The 21232-nt window shown below is 32.2% G+C and overlaps 1 protein-coding gene across 2 annotated transcripts in view; it reads left to right on the top strand.

Annotated features, from left to right (window-relative positions):
* The window catches only part of LOC145325006 (mitochondrial glutamate carrier 1-like), a 30412-nt gene extending 15191 nt beyond the window's left edge, over positions 1-15221 (top strand). The window contains exons 6-13 of one of the 2 annotated variants that reach the window (XR_013881373.1): positions 3515-3587; positions 6091-6240; positions 11671-11777; positions 12229-12278; positions 13101-13224; positions 13666-13756; positions 14334-14484; positions 14665-15221. Coding sequence is in view for 1 of the 2 variants with exons in the window: in XM_080167787.1 (XP_080023913.1) it covers positions 3515-3587; positions 6091-6240; positions 11671-11777; positions 12229-12278; positions 13101-13224; positions 13666-13756; positions 14334-14429 (691 nt within the window). In the remaining variant the exon portion in view is untranslated. Of the gene's footprint in view, positions 1-3514; positions 3588-6090; positions 6241-11670; positions 11778-12228; positions 12279-13100; positions 13225-13665; positions 13757-14333; positions 14543-14664 lie in introns of those variants that run through there. The other variant, XM_080167787.1, reaches the window with a different exon arrangement.
* The last annotated feature ends 6011 nt before the right edge of the window (positions 15222-21232 follow it).

The raw sequence follows: 21232 nt of genomic DNA, 5'->3' as shown, positions 1-21232 counted from the left end.
CTACCAGGCCCAAGTGGTGGGGACTTTTTTAGTCCGCTTGCTAATTTCTTTCTACTTTTTTGTAGCGACTTTCCTGTTTTAATATTTCCGACGTTATTGGCTGATATTTAAAGACCCAATTGAAAGTCAGCACAGGGTCACCCGCCCCGTGAGTAGAGTTACATATAGCTCGTGCCCCCTTTATTTTGCTTTAATTGTATACTCAACAAGTGAAACCCTTAAAGTAATGCTATGATTATTGTCAAATTTTGCATTGGCTAATTTTTTATGAAAAAAATCATCCTATTTTATACCTTCATGTTTTTTTAATTCGTGAACCCACAAATAATTTCATGTTTACAACATAAATATTACTGTTTATTGGCCGAAAAATATATATTGGTTTATAGGTTTTATAGGTTCCTGGTATCTTATTTTTAAGGCAAGTACAATTTATAGTCGTTAATTTAGGCATGTTGAAATTAGTGATGGGAATCCGGATCCGGAATCCGAATCCGGAATCCGGAATCCGCCCAATTTTCGGCCTATTTTGGAATCCGAATCCGGATCCGGAATCCGTTTTTTATAATGGATTCCGGATTCTAAATTGGTAGGCTAAAATTACCGTCTTGAGTTTTTTCTTACAACTCCCTCTTAAATTTTTTTGTACATAACAAATTTTAATAATTACTAATGTGATGTAAATGTTTAACACTTTATTACTTTAAACAAATCAAGGCTTCAATCAAGTAACATAGTGTTAAATTAATGAAAAAAGCTATCCCTCTGTGACGGACGGCCTTTTAAAATACTGCTAGAATCCGGAATCCGAATCCGGAATCCGCCAAAAATAAGAATCCGGAATCCGCAAGAATCCGTCACTTTTTTTGACGGATTCCTTCAGAATCCGGAATCCGAATCCGGCCCAAAAATTCGACGGATTCCCATCCCTAGTTGAAATGGTCCAATTGGTTTTAAACTTTGTAGTTTGTTAATATTTGTACAATACAGAAGATGTAGTAGCTCTATGATGTAAACCTTTTATTGCTCATTCTATATTGGTTGAGGTGTTACCAACAACCAGATAAGAGGGGGACCTTTTACTGGTACTCAGTGTTCTATAGTGTTCGTTATCTTATTCGTTGGCTCAAAAACTTTGGGTACTTTTATTGGATTTTGATTGATTAGATTTTAATTTACAGAAGGGTTAAATGTGTCTATCATAATCAGAGATTTACATCATTTTATTGTCTTATCCCTTAAGATCCCTACCCATAATTAGGAGGTTAATGCTTTTATTCTAAGAAAATATCCTTGTTATTTACTTATGTGAATAAATCTAAACATGATAATAAATTAAGTTTAAGATGCTTAAACTAAATTGCGTCTATCTAAATTGAATTTCATGCACAGCAAACACGAACACACACATTCACAAACACACAACCACACACACACACACAACAGCTATTCTCTAATTCTATTTTCTGAAGATGAATGTGAGGCTTATTTGTAGGGCTCGGCAGCTGGGGTTAGCTCCAGTCACTCAACGCTGAAAATGCATTCGCAGCAACAAACTGAAACTTTGTTCAGTAGAGCAGCTGCAATTCCTGTTGTTTTTAAGCTGTATTTTTACAGTTCAAAGTTTCAGCCGATCTGCAGATAGCACCCATTCAGCCCAAATATTTAATTTTGCTGCAACAAGTTGCATCTATTAAAATTAGCCGCAGAAGAACTGGATTTTAAATAGCGGCTGCCGAGCCCTGTTTATTTAATGCAATTCTAAAGCCTCAATACTCAATACGTCATTCATTCTAAACTCTTGGAATAATCCTTCAAAAGATTTCTTGTATCATTAGCCTGAAGTGGAAGATCCTCAGAATGTTTTAATTTAGTCTTGTTCAATTATGAAGTTTATCAGAAGAAAAATAAACTTTTTCATTATTATTATTAAGAAATGTAAAAAAGGTGTTTAGTATAAGTTTGTGTTCTTTTAAGTTACTTGATTATGTAATTATGAATAGAGACAATACCAGCCATTACATTTTAAAAACTTGTTGAGGGGGACTGTTAATTCAAACATTTAAAATGGGACAAAACTTAATTCTTAAATTCAATTCAACAAAGAATTCTTTTAACATCAAAGAGAATATTTTAGGATTTTGAAGGAATCAATTTTAGTAATTCTTCTTTTAGATAATCCATATTACTATTTAGATTTTTTAAAAGAAATAATCAAGTAACTTTTAGCATTTAGAAGTTTATTACAGACATTCAAAGAATGTGTACTTTGATTGACCTGGTAAAAATGTCGGTACTCAGCAATTTAACTGTTTCAAAAAGCTAGAAATAATTGTACATATTTTATTAAAATGTACTTAATTAGAATGTAATATTTATATGAATTTATATCACTTTCCAGAATAGCTTCGAAACCGATTGATATCCACTGGATTTGAACCGGTTCTCAGCTTTATTGAAAAAACATGAATAACATTGTTTTACAGACAATTGTCCACGAATATGAAAATAAAAATCATAATATTAAAAACATTTTTGTTAGCCCAGGTTTTCGACCCCTTGGGGATAACAAAACTGGTTAAATTTATTATGTTTCATTTTAATAGACGCAGAAAGCTGTCTATTATACAATGCGATATTGATAATTCCTATATAATTCCCTTTAGATTACTATATTATTATGTAGAATTATTATTGCATTTTACATACTCAAATTTAAATGCTTAGATAAGCTGTCTAAAAATTCAAGGTTTCAGCTAGGAATTTTTAATGTAATTGGTCAAAGAAACATTTCTTTTCATACATTCCTTGGTGATTTTCCTTTAAGTGTTTAGCGACTACAGACCCCTCTTACTTTTGAAAAAAAATAAGTAGATAATATAAAGGTGGAAAAGAAGTTTTTTTATCATGTCTAAAGCTTGCTGGAGACATTAATCACTACTGGGGATCCCTAACCCTGCAGGGCTTATACCTTTGTGGCAACCCTGGACGCAATGTGTCCTAACCTAATCGGGCTTTAAAGAAAAACTAAAAATATCTACACCAGTTCATCCCCTCTTTTTAATTTTTTTTTAAAAATAAGGAAGGGGTGTTATGTGCTTGATTCGGCACTTTGAGATAAATCACCCATTCCTTTGCTTCTCCAGGCCTGAGTTAGAGTTAGAAATGTCTGAGTAGATTTTCAAATATTTTGTCTAGGTGTTATATTTCACATTTAGACATAAAATGGATTATTAAAAAATAAATTTTAGAAGGATTAATACCTACCTACAAAGTTTTAGATATTTTAGTGGTAAAAATACTTCATATTTTTACAATTTTTCAAAGCATAATACTAGCCAAAGAAATTTAAAAAGTTTCCCTGAAATATTTAGCCCATCTGGATCAGCAATTTCCGAGATTTTTAGTAGCTTCAGACAAAATAAACCTTAGTACTCTATATTCAGGTTTAAATGTGAAGATTCCTTATTTTCCTTGTTTATTTATCAGTTTTCATCGAATATTTAATTTACAGGTTGACCGGACCAGATGGCAAGCTTCCAGTTACCAGGGAGATGTTGGCTGGTGGCAGTGCAGGTCTTTGTCAGGTATACAATAATATTTCCAACAGTAGAAATCATTTCATTGTAAATTATACTAGTACTCGAATATTTTACCCACGTCATCTTATTCGTTAGGTCAAAAACTTTGGTTACTTTTAATTGTTTGGCTCCAAACTTTTAAACCAATGACGTTAATCTACAGAAATAGTAATATTGTTAATCATCATTGGTTATATAGGTATATATTAATCTATCGTCAATTGTCTTATTCCTTAAAATACCTGCTATAACTGGAGTATTCAATTTCGACTTGGATTGGATTTGAACACATAACTTTCCTGATGCCTTAAAAATGGATTCTAATTGAAAGTTGAAATATGCAATGAGTTATATGTAATAGTACTAGTCTACAAATATTCAATTTGTAAAGTTGAACTTTAATTCAAACTTACTGGCAAACTGGATAGATAGATTATTTATTGGTTGAAGCATTTGCAGAGAGTGTGCATTAATTACCGCATAATACAACCTTACCTATTAAAGGCGAAATTCTGCTTCTATTTTCAAAATCATCTAGAAAATCCAGAGTATCATCCGCGTCGCGTGTAATGCGATACTCAAACACCCAAGGATATTAGGTAAAGTAACATCCAACAGACAACCAACCGTTTGATTGCACTACCCTTGTCTGAGAAGTCTTAACTGCGCTTGGTAAAGAGTTGCGTTTATGGGCCAAGGCATTCCCCTACTCTTACTATTTACTATATGTCGTGCATCTAACATAGCAGCAGTAGGAACCATTTTTCAGATGAAATGATGTGCGGAAGAGTGAATGCACACCATTGCAAAGTTAAATGTTTTTGCCGCGACCTTGAACTAGATAGAACATTCAATATTATTTTGTTCTACCATTGTTTTTATTCCCAGCTCTCTGCTACTGCAATCTCATAATAGAATTGTACAGATAGAAAATAGGCACATTTTTTTACACTTTACACTGATTGAAAAAAATTAATTTTCGTCAATTGTCAAACAATGTTCTGTTTGTCTGTCTGTCACTCATCATATCTGAAACAATTTTCAGTCCATCTATTAAGTAATTGGAAGTCTATTTGGCAAGATAATAAGATTTGTGTTTTAATCATATTGCATGTTTTGGCCGTTTCTTCTGATTTCTTCCAAATTTAAAGACGACATTTTCACTCTTGTTATACGGGTTGTATTGCATGAAAAAAACAGTTTTCTAAAGGCATACGTTTTCATGAAAAGTAATCCTTTTTAAGTTAAGACTGAATAGTAGTCTATTTCTATTATTTATAATTATATTTATTATAAATATATTCACGAGAGGATGGAGATATAGGACAATGTCAACTTTTACACAACTTCCCTTTAACTCAAAGTGGTCCACAAAATTGTTTTGAAAAGTAATTTGATGTATGTTATGCCTTTTTTGTAAATAGGATACTTTTATATCTATTTCCAACAATTCAAACTGTTTAACAGCTTTCTAGTCATTTGTATTGTGTCTAACACCTTTTTAGGTTTGGTATGACTAAGCTAATTTTCATATTTTTGGACTAAAAGCATTAGAAAATGATTGTATGCACACGAAAGGGCAGAAATCTTTTTTTTTTCATTTCGAAAATGAATGTTTCTTGAAAAACTTATTTTGTCGACAAAAATTTTAAATAAAGTGGGGAGGGGTCTACAATGATGATTTATAGGTTTATACCCCTTTTCTTTGACAAAATCATACTCGAACAAAACACAAATTCTAACACACCGCCAGATACACATATACACGCGCATACAGACAAGCACACACACTCACATTGAGACAAACGCACACACACACACCGACAGATACACTGACACATGTAAGTAAACAAACAAACAGATTCTCATAATTCCCAAAAGCACTCTATCTAAATAAAGAGCTAAGTAGAGAAAGGGACAAATATCATAAAAGTTATTTCTCGCATCGTATTATAAACGGCTTTCCGCGGATAAGGCACGGGCTAAAAAACTGGTTTTAATCTTATGATTGTACACTTTTATATTCGTAGAAAGCTGGATATAATACGATGCTAGACATAGTTTTTTCGTATGGATGAGAACCGGTTCCTATCCACCGGATTAGAATGAATACGAGAAAATAATATTAAATACCATTTTTGATATTTCTTTGAGTAAAATAAGGGTGAGACATTCAATGAATTAATTGAATTTTTTTTGCACTTTGTGAAATCTTAATCCTACAAGTTTTTTTTGCTTCTAAACTTTCTTTTTCAATACAAAACGAATTCGACTGTAAAAGATAAAATATACGTAAAAATGTTAAAATTTGAATCATAACTTCCTTCAAATCTCTTTGCTTTCAACCTAAGGGTATCTCAGGGAAGGTTGCGTGATCATAGTATCTCACATGCTGCAGCTTTTGTCAACCAAGTGCAAAGTCTATGGGTGGACTTTAACTCGTTTTGTGCTGCCACTACTCTATGGAACACCAGTTCAATTATGTAATAATTTTTTTATATCTTTATAGATTGTTGTGACAACCCCTATGGAACTGTTGAAGATTCAGCTGCAGGACGCTGGTCGTGTAGCTGCCCAGCTGAAGGCCAGCGGTCAGTCCACCTCCCATCTACCCAAGATCTCAGCTCTCAGTGTTACCAAGGAACTTCTCAGGACAAAGGTACAATTTTCTCGTTTGGTTTGGTAATTTTTAATGAGAAAGGCTTCCCTGAAATCTAAAAGCAAAAATTTAGTTTCACATGAGATTTTTAGGTTATAATAATAATGACCTGAATTCTTGATGAATGATCCTTGAAGAAATTGAGCTCATAAATAAAACAATAAATGTAAAAGAATAGATGTTTAATCCAGACAATCAACTGGCCCAAGTTGCAGAGACCCTTTCTGTTTCGTCTGCTAGATTTCTGTTCTTTTTTGGGGACTCGGCTGTGTTAATATTTCTTACGCTTTTATCTGATTTTAAAGACCCAATACAATATGCCTTGTGGGCAGAGTTACACAAAGCTCATGCCCCCTCTATTTTTTTACTTAAATAATTTAACATAACTTGCCATACTATTTATTATAATTTTATCTCGACCTTATTATAATAATGGATTTGTAAAATGAATTTATGCTCATAATTTATTTAATATTTTCTTACATTCATTGACAAAGCCTGATATAAATGATGTTTTCCTTAATTTTTGTGCAAACAAATTTCAAAGCTTTGTCAAAACAAAGGCCAATCTGAATATTTTTATCTGCATTCTTCAAGTCAATAACAGATTCTGAGACATTTGTTTGTTGTCTATATTAGATTCTTTAGTAGCAAAGCTACTTTAGAATTCACTCTGTCGGTCCGTCAGTGGACAGTCAGTCCGTAATTCTGTCTTTCCTACAGTTGAAATTTGTGGATATGATTTCCTTTCTTAATGAGCATTGTGTAGTCGGTGTGTCGGTCATGAATTAATTAGATTTAGAATATCTGCTCTATACCTCACCTAGGTTGTTAATCAATCCATGATTTTGTTTGTGCTTCGCTTCTTATTGAAATTGTTATCCTTGTGTCAAAATTGCTAGAATATCTTTTGTTGTATCTTTTTATGAATTCAAGGTTTCTATTTATCTTTGATGTCTTTCTAAATCTTAATAGAATTTAAAGCAGCAAGGATTTGTTATTCTTTTGAATATATATTATTATACAGTGTGTTTTTTTTATGAGAACTTTTTTGAAAGCAATTTTACCCCACTTATAGTTATCAGAATTTAATGATTAATGGCTTATTTTCTTCGTTTTTTTAAGGCAATTAATAGAACAAAAAAAAATATTTCAGTTTTTATTTAAAAAGTACAGTAAAATCTAAATTTCAAAACTTAGGTGTCAACAATAACATATAAAAATGGTTTTAGCGCATTTTTCTTTAAAAAAATGGATTTTCTGTAGTCGACTTTGGGGGGCCAGTACTCCCTCCCTGGTTGAGATATGACCTTCAAACTTTGATATGTTCTAGTACATGTCCCTAATAATATCTGTATACATTAGCTCTATATCTCAACTTTGAAGTGTTTAGCAGCCATTCTTGCAAAAGGTTGATTATTTGAGCATAGGAAAAATGCGCTAATACCATTTTAATATGTTGACACCTAAGTTTTGAATTTTAGATTTTACAGTACTTTTTAAATAAAAACTGAAATATTTTTTGTTGTTCTATTAATTGCCTTAAAAAACGAAAAAAATAAGCCATTAATCATTAAATTCTGATAACTATAAGTGGGGTAAAATTGCTTTCAAAAAAGTTCTCATAAAAAAAAACACACTGTATATCTCTTAAAATATTGGAACAAAACACATATGGTTTTCAGAAAAGATACGCATTGATCCTGGGCAGGTTTTGTGCTTTTTAAAAACTGTCATATGAAGGCTTAAGGGGTTTATATTGATAAACGAATTGGACACTTAAGGTAGAAAAAATCTTCATTGCTTGCTTAGATGTAAAAGGGGGACGTAACTGAAGACTTTTTGATGCAGAGGGGGGGGGTTTTCTCCGGAACCACTTGATGAACCGTGCAGATTTTTTGGACTTAAGCTTTTATGGGTATGAACATCTTATGGTTTCAATATCAACCCCCTACCCCCACCCCCTAGCCCCCCGGGGCTCTAAACCCCCCTAAAAATGAACCTAACCTTAATTTTCTCAGAAACCATTTGACCAATAAAGATGATTTCTTATATTTAGGCTTTTATGCTTATAAACTAACATTTAGATTAGAAGTCACCACCCTGCCAACAACCCCTAGCCCTCCGGGGCTTTAAAAAACCTAGAAATGAACCTAACCCTAATTATCTCTTAAACCATTTGATCAATAGAGATGATTCCTTGAACTTAAGTTTTTATGCTTATAAACTGACTTTTAGTTTAGAAGTTACCCTCCTGCTGCCAACTCTTAGCCCTCCGGGGCTTAAATTAACCCCAAAAATGAACCTAACCTTAATTTTCTCTTAAACGATTTGACCAATAGAGATTATTTCTTAAACTTAAGCTTTTATACTTATAAACTAACATTTAGTTTAGAAGTCACCCCCCTGCCGCCAACCCCTAGCCCTCCGGGACTAAAAAAAACCCTAAAAATGAACCTAACCTTAATTTTCTAAGAAATAATTTGATCAATAGAGATGATTTCTAAAACTTGGGCTTTTATGCTTATAAACTAACTTCTAGTTTAGAAGTCACCCCCCTATCACCAACCGTTAGCCCTCCGGGGCTTTAATCAACCCCAAAAATGAACTTAACCTTAATTTTCTCAGAAACCATTTGATCAATAGAGATGATTTCTTAAACTTAAGCTTTTATACTTATAAACTAACATTTAGTTTAGAAGTCACCCCCCTGCCGCCAACCCCTAGCCCTCCGGGACTAAAAAAAACCCTAAAAATGAACCTAACCTTAATTTTCTAAGAAATAATTTGATCAATAGAGATGATTTCTTAGACTTGAGCTTTTATGCATATAAACTAACTTCTAGTTTAGAAGTCACCCCCCCCCCCCTATCACCAATTGCTAGCCCTCCGGGGCTCAAATCAACCCCAAAAATTAACCTAACCTTAATTTTCTCAGAAACCATTTGATCAATAGAGATGATTTCTTAAACTTAAGCTATCATGCTTATAAACTAATTTTTAGTTTAGAAGTCACCCCCCTGCTGCTAACACCTAGCCCCCCGGGGCTCAAATTAACCCCAAAAATGAACCTAACCTTAATTTTCTCAGAAATGATTTGATCAATAGAGAGGGTTTATTAAACTTATGGTTTTATGCTTATAAAATAACTTTTAGTTCAGAAGTCACTCCCCTGCCCCAAACCCCTAGCCCTCCGGGGCTCAAAAAAAGACTAAAAATGAACCTAACCTTAATTTTCTCAGAAACCATTTAATTAACAGAGATGATTTTTCAAACTTAAGCTATTATGCTTATAAACTAACTTTTATTTTATAAGTTACCACATTATTAAAAGTTCAGATATTTTGGACTAAAGCTTTTATGTGTATAAACTATTTTTTTGTTTGGCAGATATATGGTTATAAACTAACTTTTAGTTCATAGGACGCCGACCCCACAACCCCCCTAAAAAATGTATCTACTTAAACTCAAATTTCTAGTAAATTTTTTAAAATATGCAGATATGGTCTGTGAGGGTTAGCCTTTTTTCCGTTAGTTTTGACATATTATAATTGTCCTATTGATTTTAAACTTTGCATGATGATTTCTATAGCATTTAGGTACGATTTTCAAAGTGTAGCTACTCTATAATCATTAACAAAAAGTCCAAATGTCCATTTAAAACATGCTGACTTTTAACTTAATGTCACTTTTTGTTGATCCTTTCTTATCATTTAAAAGCTTCTCTGGACGTTGTCATCCGTTATCTAATATTTATTTTACAACCATAGAAGCTTTTGTCAAATAAATCTGCACTATTGATCAAATTGTTTCTATGAAGGTTAGGCTAATTTTTAGGAGGCTTTTGAGCCACGGGGAGCTAGGGGTTTGGGGCAGGGGGTGACTCCTAAACCATTAAAGTCTAAGTCCTAGAAATCATCTCTATTGATCAAATGGTTTCTGAGAAAATTAAGGTTAGGTTCATTTTTAGGGTTTTTTGAGCCCCGGAGGGCTAGGGGTTGGCGGCAAATGGGTGACTTCTAAACTAAAAAATAGTTTATACGCATAATAGCTTAATTTTAAAAATCATCTCTATTGATCAAATGGTTTCTGAGAAAATTAAGGTTAGGTTAATTTTTAGGGTTTTTTGAGCCCCGGAGGGCTAGGGGTTGGCGGCAAATGGGTGACTTCTAAACTAAAAAATAGTTTATACGCATAATAGCTTAATTTTAAAAATCATCTCTATTGATCAAATGGTTTCTGAGATAATCAAGTTTCAGTCCTGGAGGGCTAGGGGTTGTTGACAGGGGGGTGACTTTTAAACTAAAAGTTAGTTTTTAAGCATAAAAGCTTAAGTTTAAGAAATCTCTATTGATGCAATGGTTTCTGAGAAAATTAAGGTTAGGTTCATTTTTAGGGGGGTTTTGAGCCCCGGGGGGCTAGGGGGTGGGGGTAGGGGGTTGAGATTGAAACCATAAGATGTTCATACCCATAAAAGCTTAAGTCAAAAAAATCTGCACGGTTCATCAAGTGGTTCCGGAGAAAACCCCCCCCCCCCCTGCATCAAAAAGTCTTCAGTTACGTCCCCCTTTTATCTTTTGTATCTTGTAGATATTTCAGATGATTAGGATATTGAAAAAATTGTCATTATAATTCTCTGTTTTTTAACAGGAATCTTAAGATAAGTCAATGTACGATAAATTGAAATACTTACATCTCCTCTGATCCCAAAACTACTCTCATAAAAAAAGATTATTCGTTGAAAAGTTTGGACACTTTTTGTGAGATATAGTCCAACCAATCAACATTCAATAAAAGCAACCTAAAGTTTTTAAGTCAAAAAAACGTTGGATACTTTTGTAATTTTTAGTCCTTTGGATTAAAATCTTAATTCTTAAAAGCGAAGCTTTTCTATAATTAGGGTCGGTCCGTACGTCCGTCCGTACGTCTGAGACAGATAGCTTTTTTCGTTAATTTAGGCATGTTAGAATTGTCCTATCGATTTCAAACTTTGCATGGTGATTCCTGTAGTAGTTAGGTATGATTTAGAAAGCGTAGCAACTCTATAATCATTACCAGAATGTCCGTACGTCCACTTTAAACATGTTGATTTTTTACTTTTTTAACAAAAAAATTTTATGTGATCTAATTATCCGAATGTTCTGATTTTTGGTATACTGATTCATGGGACAACAAAGTACAATATTATAAGCAAAGCAACTCTATAATCAAGTCCTAAAAATGTAAGTATGTCCATAAACATTATCCTGTATCAAGAAGTTTTTCAACAAATTTACTCACAATTTTTATTCATTTATATTCTGATTATTCAGTTCTGACACTATACAAGTGTTAATGTCCGTGTGTCCTATCGTTTCAGAGCTTCGCTTTTATGGATGTTGTCATCCTTGTTTTTCACATGCTTTGTACTAAATTTTGATATATGTTTAGGGTATTCTTGGCTTATACAAGGGTACTGGAGCCACTATGATGAGGGATGTCAGCTTCTCCATGGTGTACTTCCCATTGTTTGCCAACCTTAACAAACTTGGACCCAGGTAGATATTGACAGCGCAGCTACTCTTAACTAGCGTATGTCCGTCTGTTTGTCTGTAGAAAAGAACCCCTCATTTGTAGCCTATTTCAAAGGCTTTGCCATTCCGTCATACATACTGAAGATTTTCTGTATTGTTAATGCATTACAATTTTCATTTCCACAGATTTTAAGGGATAAGACAACGAAAAATAAGAATAAAAGATATAATCTTCAATAATGAATAACATAATTACCCCTTTCATACATTAAAATTATTGGTTAAACATTTGAACACTTGTATTTTAAAACCAACTAATAAAATTTGAATAGATGCACCCAAAATTTTAGAGCTGATGAAAAAGATAAAAGGGTTATAAAACTTTGGGTACCAGTTTGATTAAAGTCCAATGTCTTCTCCCTCCCTGTGCATCACACATATTTTGTTTATATATTAAGAAATGTATATTATTTAGGAAGTCACCTGATTCAACAGAATCTGTTTTCTGGTGGTCCTTTGTATCAGGTATGATATACAGATCTTCTGGCGGTTTCCCTCAAAGTGCCTAGTCAAGCACAGAATCCACACTTATTATTATCAGTATAAGGGCCTTCTGCAAAGGTTTTCTGAATTAAGTGGAGGGGAGGGGGGTGATTCAGTGCTTGATAGGCACTATGAAGGAAAGCACTATTTCCTTTTTAAGAGAACCATTTCGACAATTCTTGTTTTTTCTTTATTAAAACTTATATAAAAGTAGCAAGATGTTTGTCTACAGCCAATAATCTTGCTAACCACTGAACCTCTATGGTGCCATTTTAAATTAAAGCCATTAAAAGATTAATTCCCCTTCTCTATTTGCCTTTTAGTGACCCTAGAGGCCTCTAAGGGCGTAACTTTCAGTAACATATTAAGAAAAATAAACTAAAAGTGTGTACTGAATTTATGAAGTTTTTTATTGAATTGCAAAATGTCTACCTAGTTAAACTTCAACTAAGTTAAATAGCTCATTTGAAAGAACCTTATCATTAAATGAATGATCGATAAATGCATTCTTCACTTCATTGCAATAAAATACAAAGGTTTAATCTCTCAAACTGATATTTTTTAAGCAAAGCTACTCTATAATTCAAATGTCAGTCAATCAGCTACGCATGGGAATAAAACATTAAACATTCTCTGCTGCTATTTCAGATATTTAAATTAAATAGACTAAGAATTAACAAAATTGGTTTAATGAATTAAGCTAACGGATAAAAAACTTAGTGTACCAGTACAATTTTTTAGTCCAATGTCCCCTTTTTCCCAACAATTTTTATTTGGTCCTTAATCATGCAGCTGTGTATGTAGGTATGATGGCTGGTAGTGTGTCCGCAGCTGCAGTGAACCCTGCGGATGTTGTCAAGACTAGGCTGCAGCTCCTAACCAAGGGGGCTGGAGATGAAACTTATAAAAGTATTCCAGACGCATTTAGGTAATATTTCATATTTTGGATCTAGTGCAGTCACGGTGAAATGTTCCCTATAACAACTATCTCTAAAAATCTATGAACTTTAAAGGCTGCTAACGGCCAAACGTTGGAACGTTTAGATTATGCTCGTGTTCGGGCATGAATTGTACGTTTAGCCGTTTGGCAGCTAGCAGCCTTTAAAGTTTATAGATAATCGTTACCAGGAACATTGGACCGTGAGCTGGACATTTATTATTCTGTAGCAGGGACGGGGGGGGGGGGGTTGTGAATACCTCCCCTCTCTAATTTCTATGGAGGTGTGCTTCACCATCCCCAACACCCTCTTATTGGACACTTGTTTACAACACCCCCTAAATAATTTATGATTTTACCTCCCTCAATTTTGTTAGTCAGGGGTTTGACAAATAATTTTATCATCATTTAATTTTTGTGCTTTTTTTTCAGTAAAATTTACAGAAACGAGGGACCATCCGCTTTCTTCAAGGGAGCTCTGTGCCGTATGATTGTTATTGCTCCTCTCTTCGGTATTGCACAGGTAAGATACATGGGGGGTTTTGTTCAGTTTGAAAATTATGATATTGTTCGATCTGCATACAAGTAATAGCAAGTAATATAAAAGAGGGGGGTAGGTTTCTGGTAGAATCCGTAAAGCTGTGTGTTTTAAGGCTTAAAAATAATAGTAGAACGATAATATTCACTAAATTTGTGTTTTTCTTATTGAAAAGAACTATAGACAAAGAAAATTTTTAAAAAGTTAACATAAATTTTTATCGTTCTACTAAAGTTTTTAACTTATTACACATAACCTTTACGGATTCTACCAGAAACTTACCCCCCTGTTTGCCAGGAATGTAAAATGAAAATGAGTGTTCAAAAAAAACCTAGACAAATTTTGCCTTTGGAAGCTGGCAAATTATTGGAGAAGGGCTGTAAATAAATTGGCATATTAACCTCCCCCTCTACTTAATCTTAAAGATGTATGAACTTACTTAAATAAAAAGGTTGACAGACAAACTCTGTTATAGAGCAGATTTCGAACTAAATACATTAATTCATATATGAAATAAACAGGATTATTATATAACTTTTATTAATTTATTTTCTTATTTCAGATGGTATATTACTTTGGCATCGCTGAATATATGTTGGGTATGGAGAAAACAACTAACAAACAAATTGTCATGCCCCTTAGAAAGGAAGCTGATTAATATATTTATGTCAAGATTAGAGTTGTCAAGCTTATTGTTCTAAATTAGTTAGAAGGTTGAAACCAAGTTTTAAGTGTAAAAAGGAAGTAAAATACCTTGTTAACTTTACTAAACATTTTTTAAACCGATCAAAATAAAAAACAAACAAAAAAATATGCCGAATTTTGGGGGAAAAATATTAATCTTAGATCATATTTCTACTGCTATAAAATTGGTTTCAATCTTGTAACTGTAGATGATATAATTCGCTGCTAAAAGGTTGTTGTTGTATTAGATATTATAATCAATTGGTATCCAAATGATATAAAAGTTTGTGTCTTTTGAAAAAAATGTTCCAAAATTCGAAAAGAAATCTTCCAAAATTATGCAAAAGTGTATTAGATCAAAAACCTAAATGTTTATTAGACTGAAATATTTCAAGTTTAATTTGTATTCTGTCTGTAGACGTTTAATTTATTTAGAAATCAATTAGCAGTTTAGAGTATATTTTTACATATCATTTCATTTTAATTCATTTTGTTACTTTTAGAAACTTAGTAATCTTGCCTTAGAAAACTAAAAAAATCTATAAAAATCTCATAATTTCATTATTATTAAAATAATATGTATACCATTATGTTTAATTAAAAAGTAATGTTTATTTTTGTAATGAATTATTTGCTATGTCTTAATATTTTTTGCATGAGTTTATTTTTATTAATTTTATTGTATTTTAATGTACATTAATAATGTGCACAAATTTTAACAATTGTTTTTTTTCTGTTTTTTTAATACAATGTGGAGTAATTTTTATTTTGTTTTTATTTTATTTTAGTTATATTTATTCTCGTATTCATTTGAATTCGGTGGATAGGAACCGGTTCTCATCCATACGAAAAAACTATGTCTTGCATCGTATTATATCCAGCTTTCTACGAATAGAAATGTACAATCATAAGATTAAAACCAGTTTTTTTAGCCGGTGCCTTCGGCACCTCGGGGCTAAAAAAACAAGTTTTAATCTCATAATTGTACTTTCTATATCCGCGGAAAGCCGTTTATTATACGATGCGAGAAAAATAACTATTCCTGTTAATAAAGTAGGGAAATGAAAAAGACTTTAATATTGTTCTCGTAGGAGTCTTATTACCTATACTCTCGTTAAAGAATAGCTGCACTTTTTAAACAAGAATGTCCAGTTTTTTCAGGGATAAGACAATGGACGTTAAATTGATTTATTACCCCAATGATAATAATCAAAATTATCCCTCATGTAGGTTAAAATTATTGGTTGAAAAGTTTTAAATCCAATCAAGCTAAAATGAGATACAAGTACTGACAGCTTTTAATCCAACGAATAAGATAACGTGGTTGTAAAACTTTAGGTGATCTGTAATTTTCAGTCCACTGTCCCCTCACTTCCTGAGTATTATCAGGTTTTTGGTTGAACAATTTTCATTACTTGCAGTGCAAACCAAGTTTATGTTATTGTCAAAAAAGTTTGGAATTGTCCTTTTTTATCAAAGCAGATCGCGTAATCCCCCTCTCGAAGTAAAAAAATAAACTACAAATTAATTATCTTACAAAAAATTTTTAATAGTTCTTCATCGCATCTTACAAACAGCTTTCTGCGAATATTAAAACGAATAAATAATATTAAAACCTAGCAAAACTCGCATTAATTTTTGGATCTTTATTTTAATATTCGTGGTAAATTGTCTGTAATACTATGCAATAAATGATTTTTCAGTATGGCTGAGATTTGGTTCTAATTAAGCGGATATTAATCAATCTCGAAGCCATGCGGGGAACTAGTTTCTGCCTTGTGTAGCCTAAAATTTTGGGAGGGTTGAAGATGTTCTGTTTGCTTTTACCCAAGGCTTGTTAAGGTTATAATATTGGATTCTTGGTAGCTTCTCATTAATAGGACATGCAGGGTTAGGGCTTCCTGCAAAAATGAGGCATAAGATAAAAGGGGTGAGGGGGGCTCGTGCTCAACAGGCACCAGTTGGAAAAGCACCAAACATTGCTTCGCGACCAAGGTGAAAACTAAGCAATGAAAAGAAAAAACTTGTACTTCAAAGTTTCTCCTTAGCACCAATTGTCAACTTATATTTTTGTTCAGCAAAACTTTTGTCACTATTATTTTCTTTTTTTCTGTTCCTATTTTCTATTTTGAGACTGGCTGATCGTCTAAAGGGGTAATTTTGATTATGTTAATTGGGATTGTATATCAAGATGCTTGCTTACTTATATCATTTGAATAGTCTAAATATTTTTTCCATTATGGCTCTGATTCCGTAAAGGGGGGAGGCGGAAGTGACACTTTTTAAAACCAAAACTAAAAGTCAAAGGAATTCTACTAAATAAAGAGTTACAGCTCTGAGATTTCGACATAGCAGTTGCTTTTAAGATGTACGATATGGAACTGTGAAGAAATAGCATCGGAACCGCCACTCCCGCTGAAAACTGCCGATTTTTTTGCCTTTTCTCGCCAAATTCAAATATAAAGAACGACATAAAGGTCAAAGGCTGCGCTGCAAATGCAGGAGAAGAGAAGTGTGGTTTTACTAGAAGTATGACGCCGTTCAATATATTTACACCTGACACTTTTTTTTAGTACTGACATATTTGAAGTGTAAAGTGAAAATATAAGAGAAATATTTATTAAAACAAAGTTTATCTCAAATGATTGAAAATTGTCTAATTTGGCGAGAAAAGGCAAAAACAAAATTCGGCGGGAGCAGCGGTTCCACCGCCGTGTCTTCACAGTTCCATAATGTACCTCTCTAAAGCAACTGCCATACCAAATTTAAGAGCTGTAACTCTTGATTTAGTTGAGTTTCTGTGACTTTTAGTTTTGGTTTCAAAAAGTGTCACTTCCGCCCCCACCCTTTCTGCTAGGTTGAAACTGATATTCTCTACATAATTTTTTTAGTGAATATTTATTTTTCAACTTTGTGATTTTGGCTTTCACGTTAAAATTTTCATTTTTTATCGTTTTATTATTTTTTATTTAATTTTATTTTTCAGATTTGATCAATATATTTTGGATGATATAATGTAATATTAATTATTGTTAGTCGCTTGTAGTGACAAAATGAAAATGTTATAGTTTAATAAATGTTAACATTTAATGAATTGAATTTAAATAAGCAATGACAATAGTGTTCAAGAGTATTTCAACAAGTAATAAATCATTAAGGTTCGGCGGTGTGGCCTAGATTGACTGCAGTCTGTTGAGACTGTAAATTACGTGGTTGCTACTGAGGTTGGGTAAACGTAGTGTAGCTGATTCTTTCTAGAAACCGAGCGGTTTTTTCAACTGTTATGTTTGCTGCACGGATTAGTGAAGCTTGCGGCGACTGAACCTTTTATTTTCTGACTCCAGGGCTTGAAAGGCGTATTCAGATGTCCTTTTTCAAGAAAGCTATATTATGCCGCACTATGGCGAGAAATCGGAGAAAATTTAACCAACCAACTATTATCTGCAAAGATCGTGGCTCAACACGTAGCGCATCCGCTCGTCGCCGGGGAGGTGATAGGTTCGAATCTCGGGCCGACACCGCGTCATAATCAAAGACATTAAAAATGGTTTCTTCTGGTGCGCGGCACTAATAGTAAGAGTAGGGGGAATGCCTTGGCCCATAAACAGACGCAACTCACTACCTTGCACAGTGAGGACTTCTCAGACAAAGGTCGTGCAATCAAAGGGTTGGTTGTGTGATGGATGTTACTTAACCTAATATCCAAACAAAATAGCAGCCGTGTTTTTGTTGTAATATATTACTTTTGGTTACAAACAGAGTAAATTGAGGAGTAGCCTCACTGAAAACGAAATAAATAATACAATCTTAATTATAACTGACTTTATTGCCCAATACACATTTGTTAGTTAGAAACACGAGTTTGCAATCAATAAATTACTTAATTATTTTAATAGACACCTAATTAATATAATTATTTTAATCTTATTACACATACATTTAGTAATTATTATTTTATCAGAAAGGAAAGCCTTATTTCTAAAATATATTTTACAGATTTGCATATTTTTTTAGTTTGTTTTAAGTTTGATTAGAAGAAAGGCTTCCATTTCGAAATGGGACGTTTTATGAAAAAGAGCATTGAATTTGCAATAAAAATTTCCAAAGTACTATAGGTACAATTGACTGAACGGTCTTTATTTGAAAACAATTTAGAATTATTAACTCATGAGTAAATGACTCCAATATCGCCTTTTAACAATATTTGGAATCAATTGCAATATGAGAAAAAAGGGCTTGAAATATAAATTTTAAAAAAATATTTGATCATGATCCATTTCATATGACGTCACTTTTTCAACAATACATTGAAAATCACAGAATTATGGTTTATATAATATTTATAAGTTTTATAATCTCGAAGGTTTTTTGTTTGACAGTTTTAGGGTTGCTATCAGAAATATTTTTGTGTATGTTGAAAAGAAACTATTTCATTTTAATTGAATATATTAAATCAATTTAATTTCAATTATTAAGGGTCTGTTCTTTTAATTGCATATATGTTTATAAACAAAATTACTCACATTTGATTTTCACATTTTGTTAAAAAATAAAAACTACACAAGGCAAGATAATGATTGTAAATAACTAAAATACTGATTGCCAAATTAACTTAGGATAAATATTGGATGATTTTTATATAATTTTACAACAATTTATATTTTCTTTATAAAAATAGTGTCTTTTCTTACTATACTAGGTTTTTAATACCTAGATTTTTTCAAAAAGTTAAAATCCCTGTTATTTAATTTTTTTTGTTAAAATTATTTGGGTAAAAATTAAAAATTTAAGTTTCCCTACACGGTAAGGGCTTCTCTAGGTTCTTAGATAAGTTCAAAGTCTGTTTGACAGGGATGATATTTAGCTGACTACAAAAGTGTCCATTAAAAGGAAAAGTGGGTGTTTCCCTCAAAGTGCCTAGCCACCTTCCCATTTATTTTGAAAAAAAATTTTAAAAAGATTTTTATTTGTTTGCTCATAACTTTAGGTCAAGTCAGGAAAGGCTACATTAGGAATGGGCACCCCGTAGGATTAGGGAACCCCATGTATAGGCCCTACAGGCTTAGGACTCTCGCAGGGTTTAGTCATAGGAATAAAAACTACCCTAGCCTTAATTCCATTTATTTAAATAATAAATGGAGGGGTATCAGTGCTCGATAAGCACTTCGAAGGAAATCACCTGGAAAGTAAATATGATTATAAAAATTTGAATATATACTGCTGTTATGTTCCTTCTTTGATAAATTTTTAATCTACTCTCTACATAGTTGATAAGAAAAAAGTTTAGAAACATTTTGAGCAGTTTGAATAAAGTTTAAAGAAGACAGTAAATTTTTATCATGTAAATATTTTCTAAATTCTCTTAGAAAAGTTAAAACTATATGTTACAGGTTTAAGTGATATAAAGTAAAGTTGACAAGGATTAACAAGTTTTTTTCCAAGAATTTTTTTTTGGAAGGGGGAGTTTGATGTAGGGATTTCGTAATCAAGGTTTAGAGGGCACCATAAAAATGTATAGCTTCTTACAAGGTTAAATTCAAAAATCTGAAATTTTTGGGAAGATAAAAAAATTCATATTGAAAATTTAATGTTTTCAAGGTCTTTCAATTTGACCCCTTGATAACTATTTCTAGGATTTCATAATAAAACCTTTACACCATCTTTTACGAGATATCTTCAACAATTACCTACCCTTCTCTTTAATAAATTTCATAGATTTTTTCAAAAATATTATTCCTTGACTGTAAAATGTTTGAGATAAAATAAATGCATTCCATTTGAACAGGTTTTATAAGAGGAGCTCACATTAATTTTAGTAATTTATCTTGTATACCCTCAGCCAGTTCTACATGTGTTTTATGCTAGGGATATTTAGGGATAAGACAAGGAAAGATAAATTGATGTATATTCTCAAATACCCCTTCTTTAGATCAAAATAATTTGTTGAATTTACCAATCAAGGTCCAATAAAAGAACCAAAAGCTTGTAAGACAGCGAATACGGGATGTTATTTTTAAATCTCTGGGTACCAGTATAATTTACAGTCCAATTTTTCTCCTTCCCTGGTTATACTCATTCCATTTGTTGATTTTAACTGTAGAATAAAGTTTATTCTGCAAAAACAATGAAAAAAACGTTTTATTTTTTTGCAGTAAAAGCTGAGTTTTAAAATGCACAACAAGACTAACACTAATTAATCGAGATAGGAGGCAATACTTAATTAATTTACAATCCTTTTTTCCTCAGAAATTTAGAGGCTACTTTAAGTTAAAGTTCCTAAATGTTTGGGGGTGAGATTATTAATTGCCCATTGTCTTATCCCAAAGACCCCAAAGTAATTTTAAAAATATAACAGACAGCTTGACTAAAGAAACACGTTTGATCATATATTTCAAGACCAAAATTCTTCCAATTTTATAAAAATAAATGTTTGAAATAATAGAGCTCCACTTAAAAGATACTTTGTACAGGTTTATTTTATTAAAAGATGATATTATTTAATCTAGAACAACAGTTTATTTTAAACAGAACATTTTAGAAAAATATTAAGGACTTCAAAGGCAATTTATATTTTCTTTTAAATGTTTTATTTAAGAAAAACTGTTTTGTTATTTGCTAATAATAAATGCAGACTATTTTTTTTATTTATTTAGGCTACAGGTTGTTCAAAATAAAATAATAATAGAAAAATGGTAACAATGTTTTGTACTATCAAAGTACAGTTTATATATGAAGCCATTTATCTATCACTATTATATGACACTGAAAATTATTCAG

This window comes from Acartia tonsa, chromosome 7 (genome assembly GCF_053477335.1).
Source record: "Acartia tonsa isolate MP-2025a chromosome 7, ASM5347733v1, whole genome shotgun sequence".
Classification (NCBI taxonomy): Eukaryota; Metazoa; Arthropoda; class Copepoda; order Calanoida; family Acartiidae; genus Acartia; species Acartia tonsa.
This window is presented reverse-complemented; position numbering and strand designations above follow the sequence as displayed.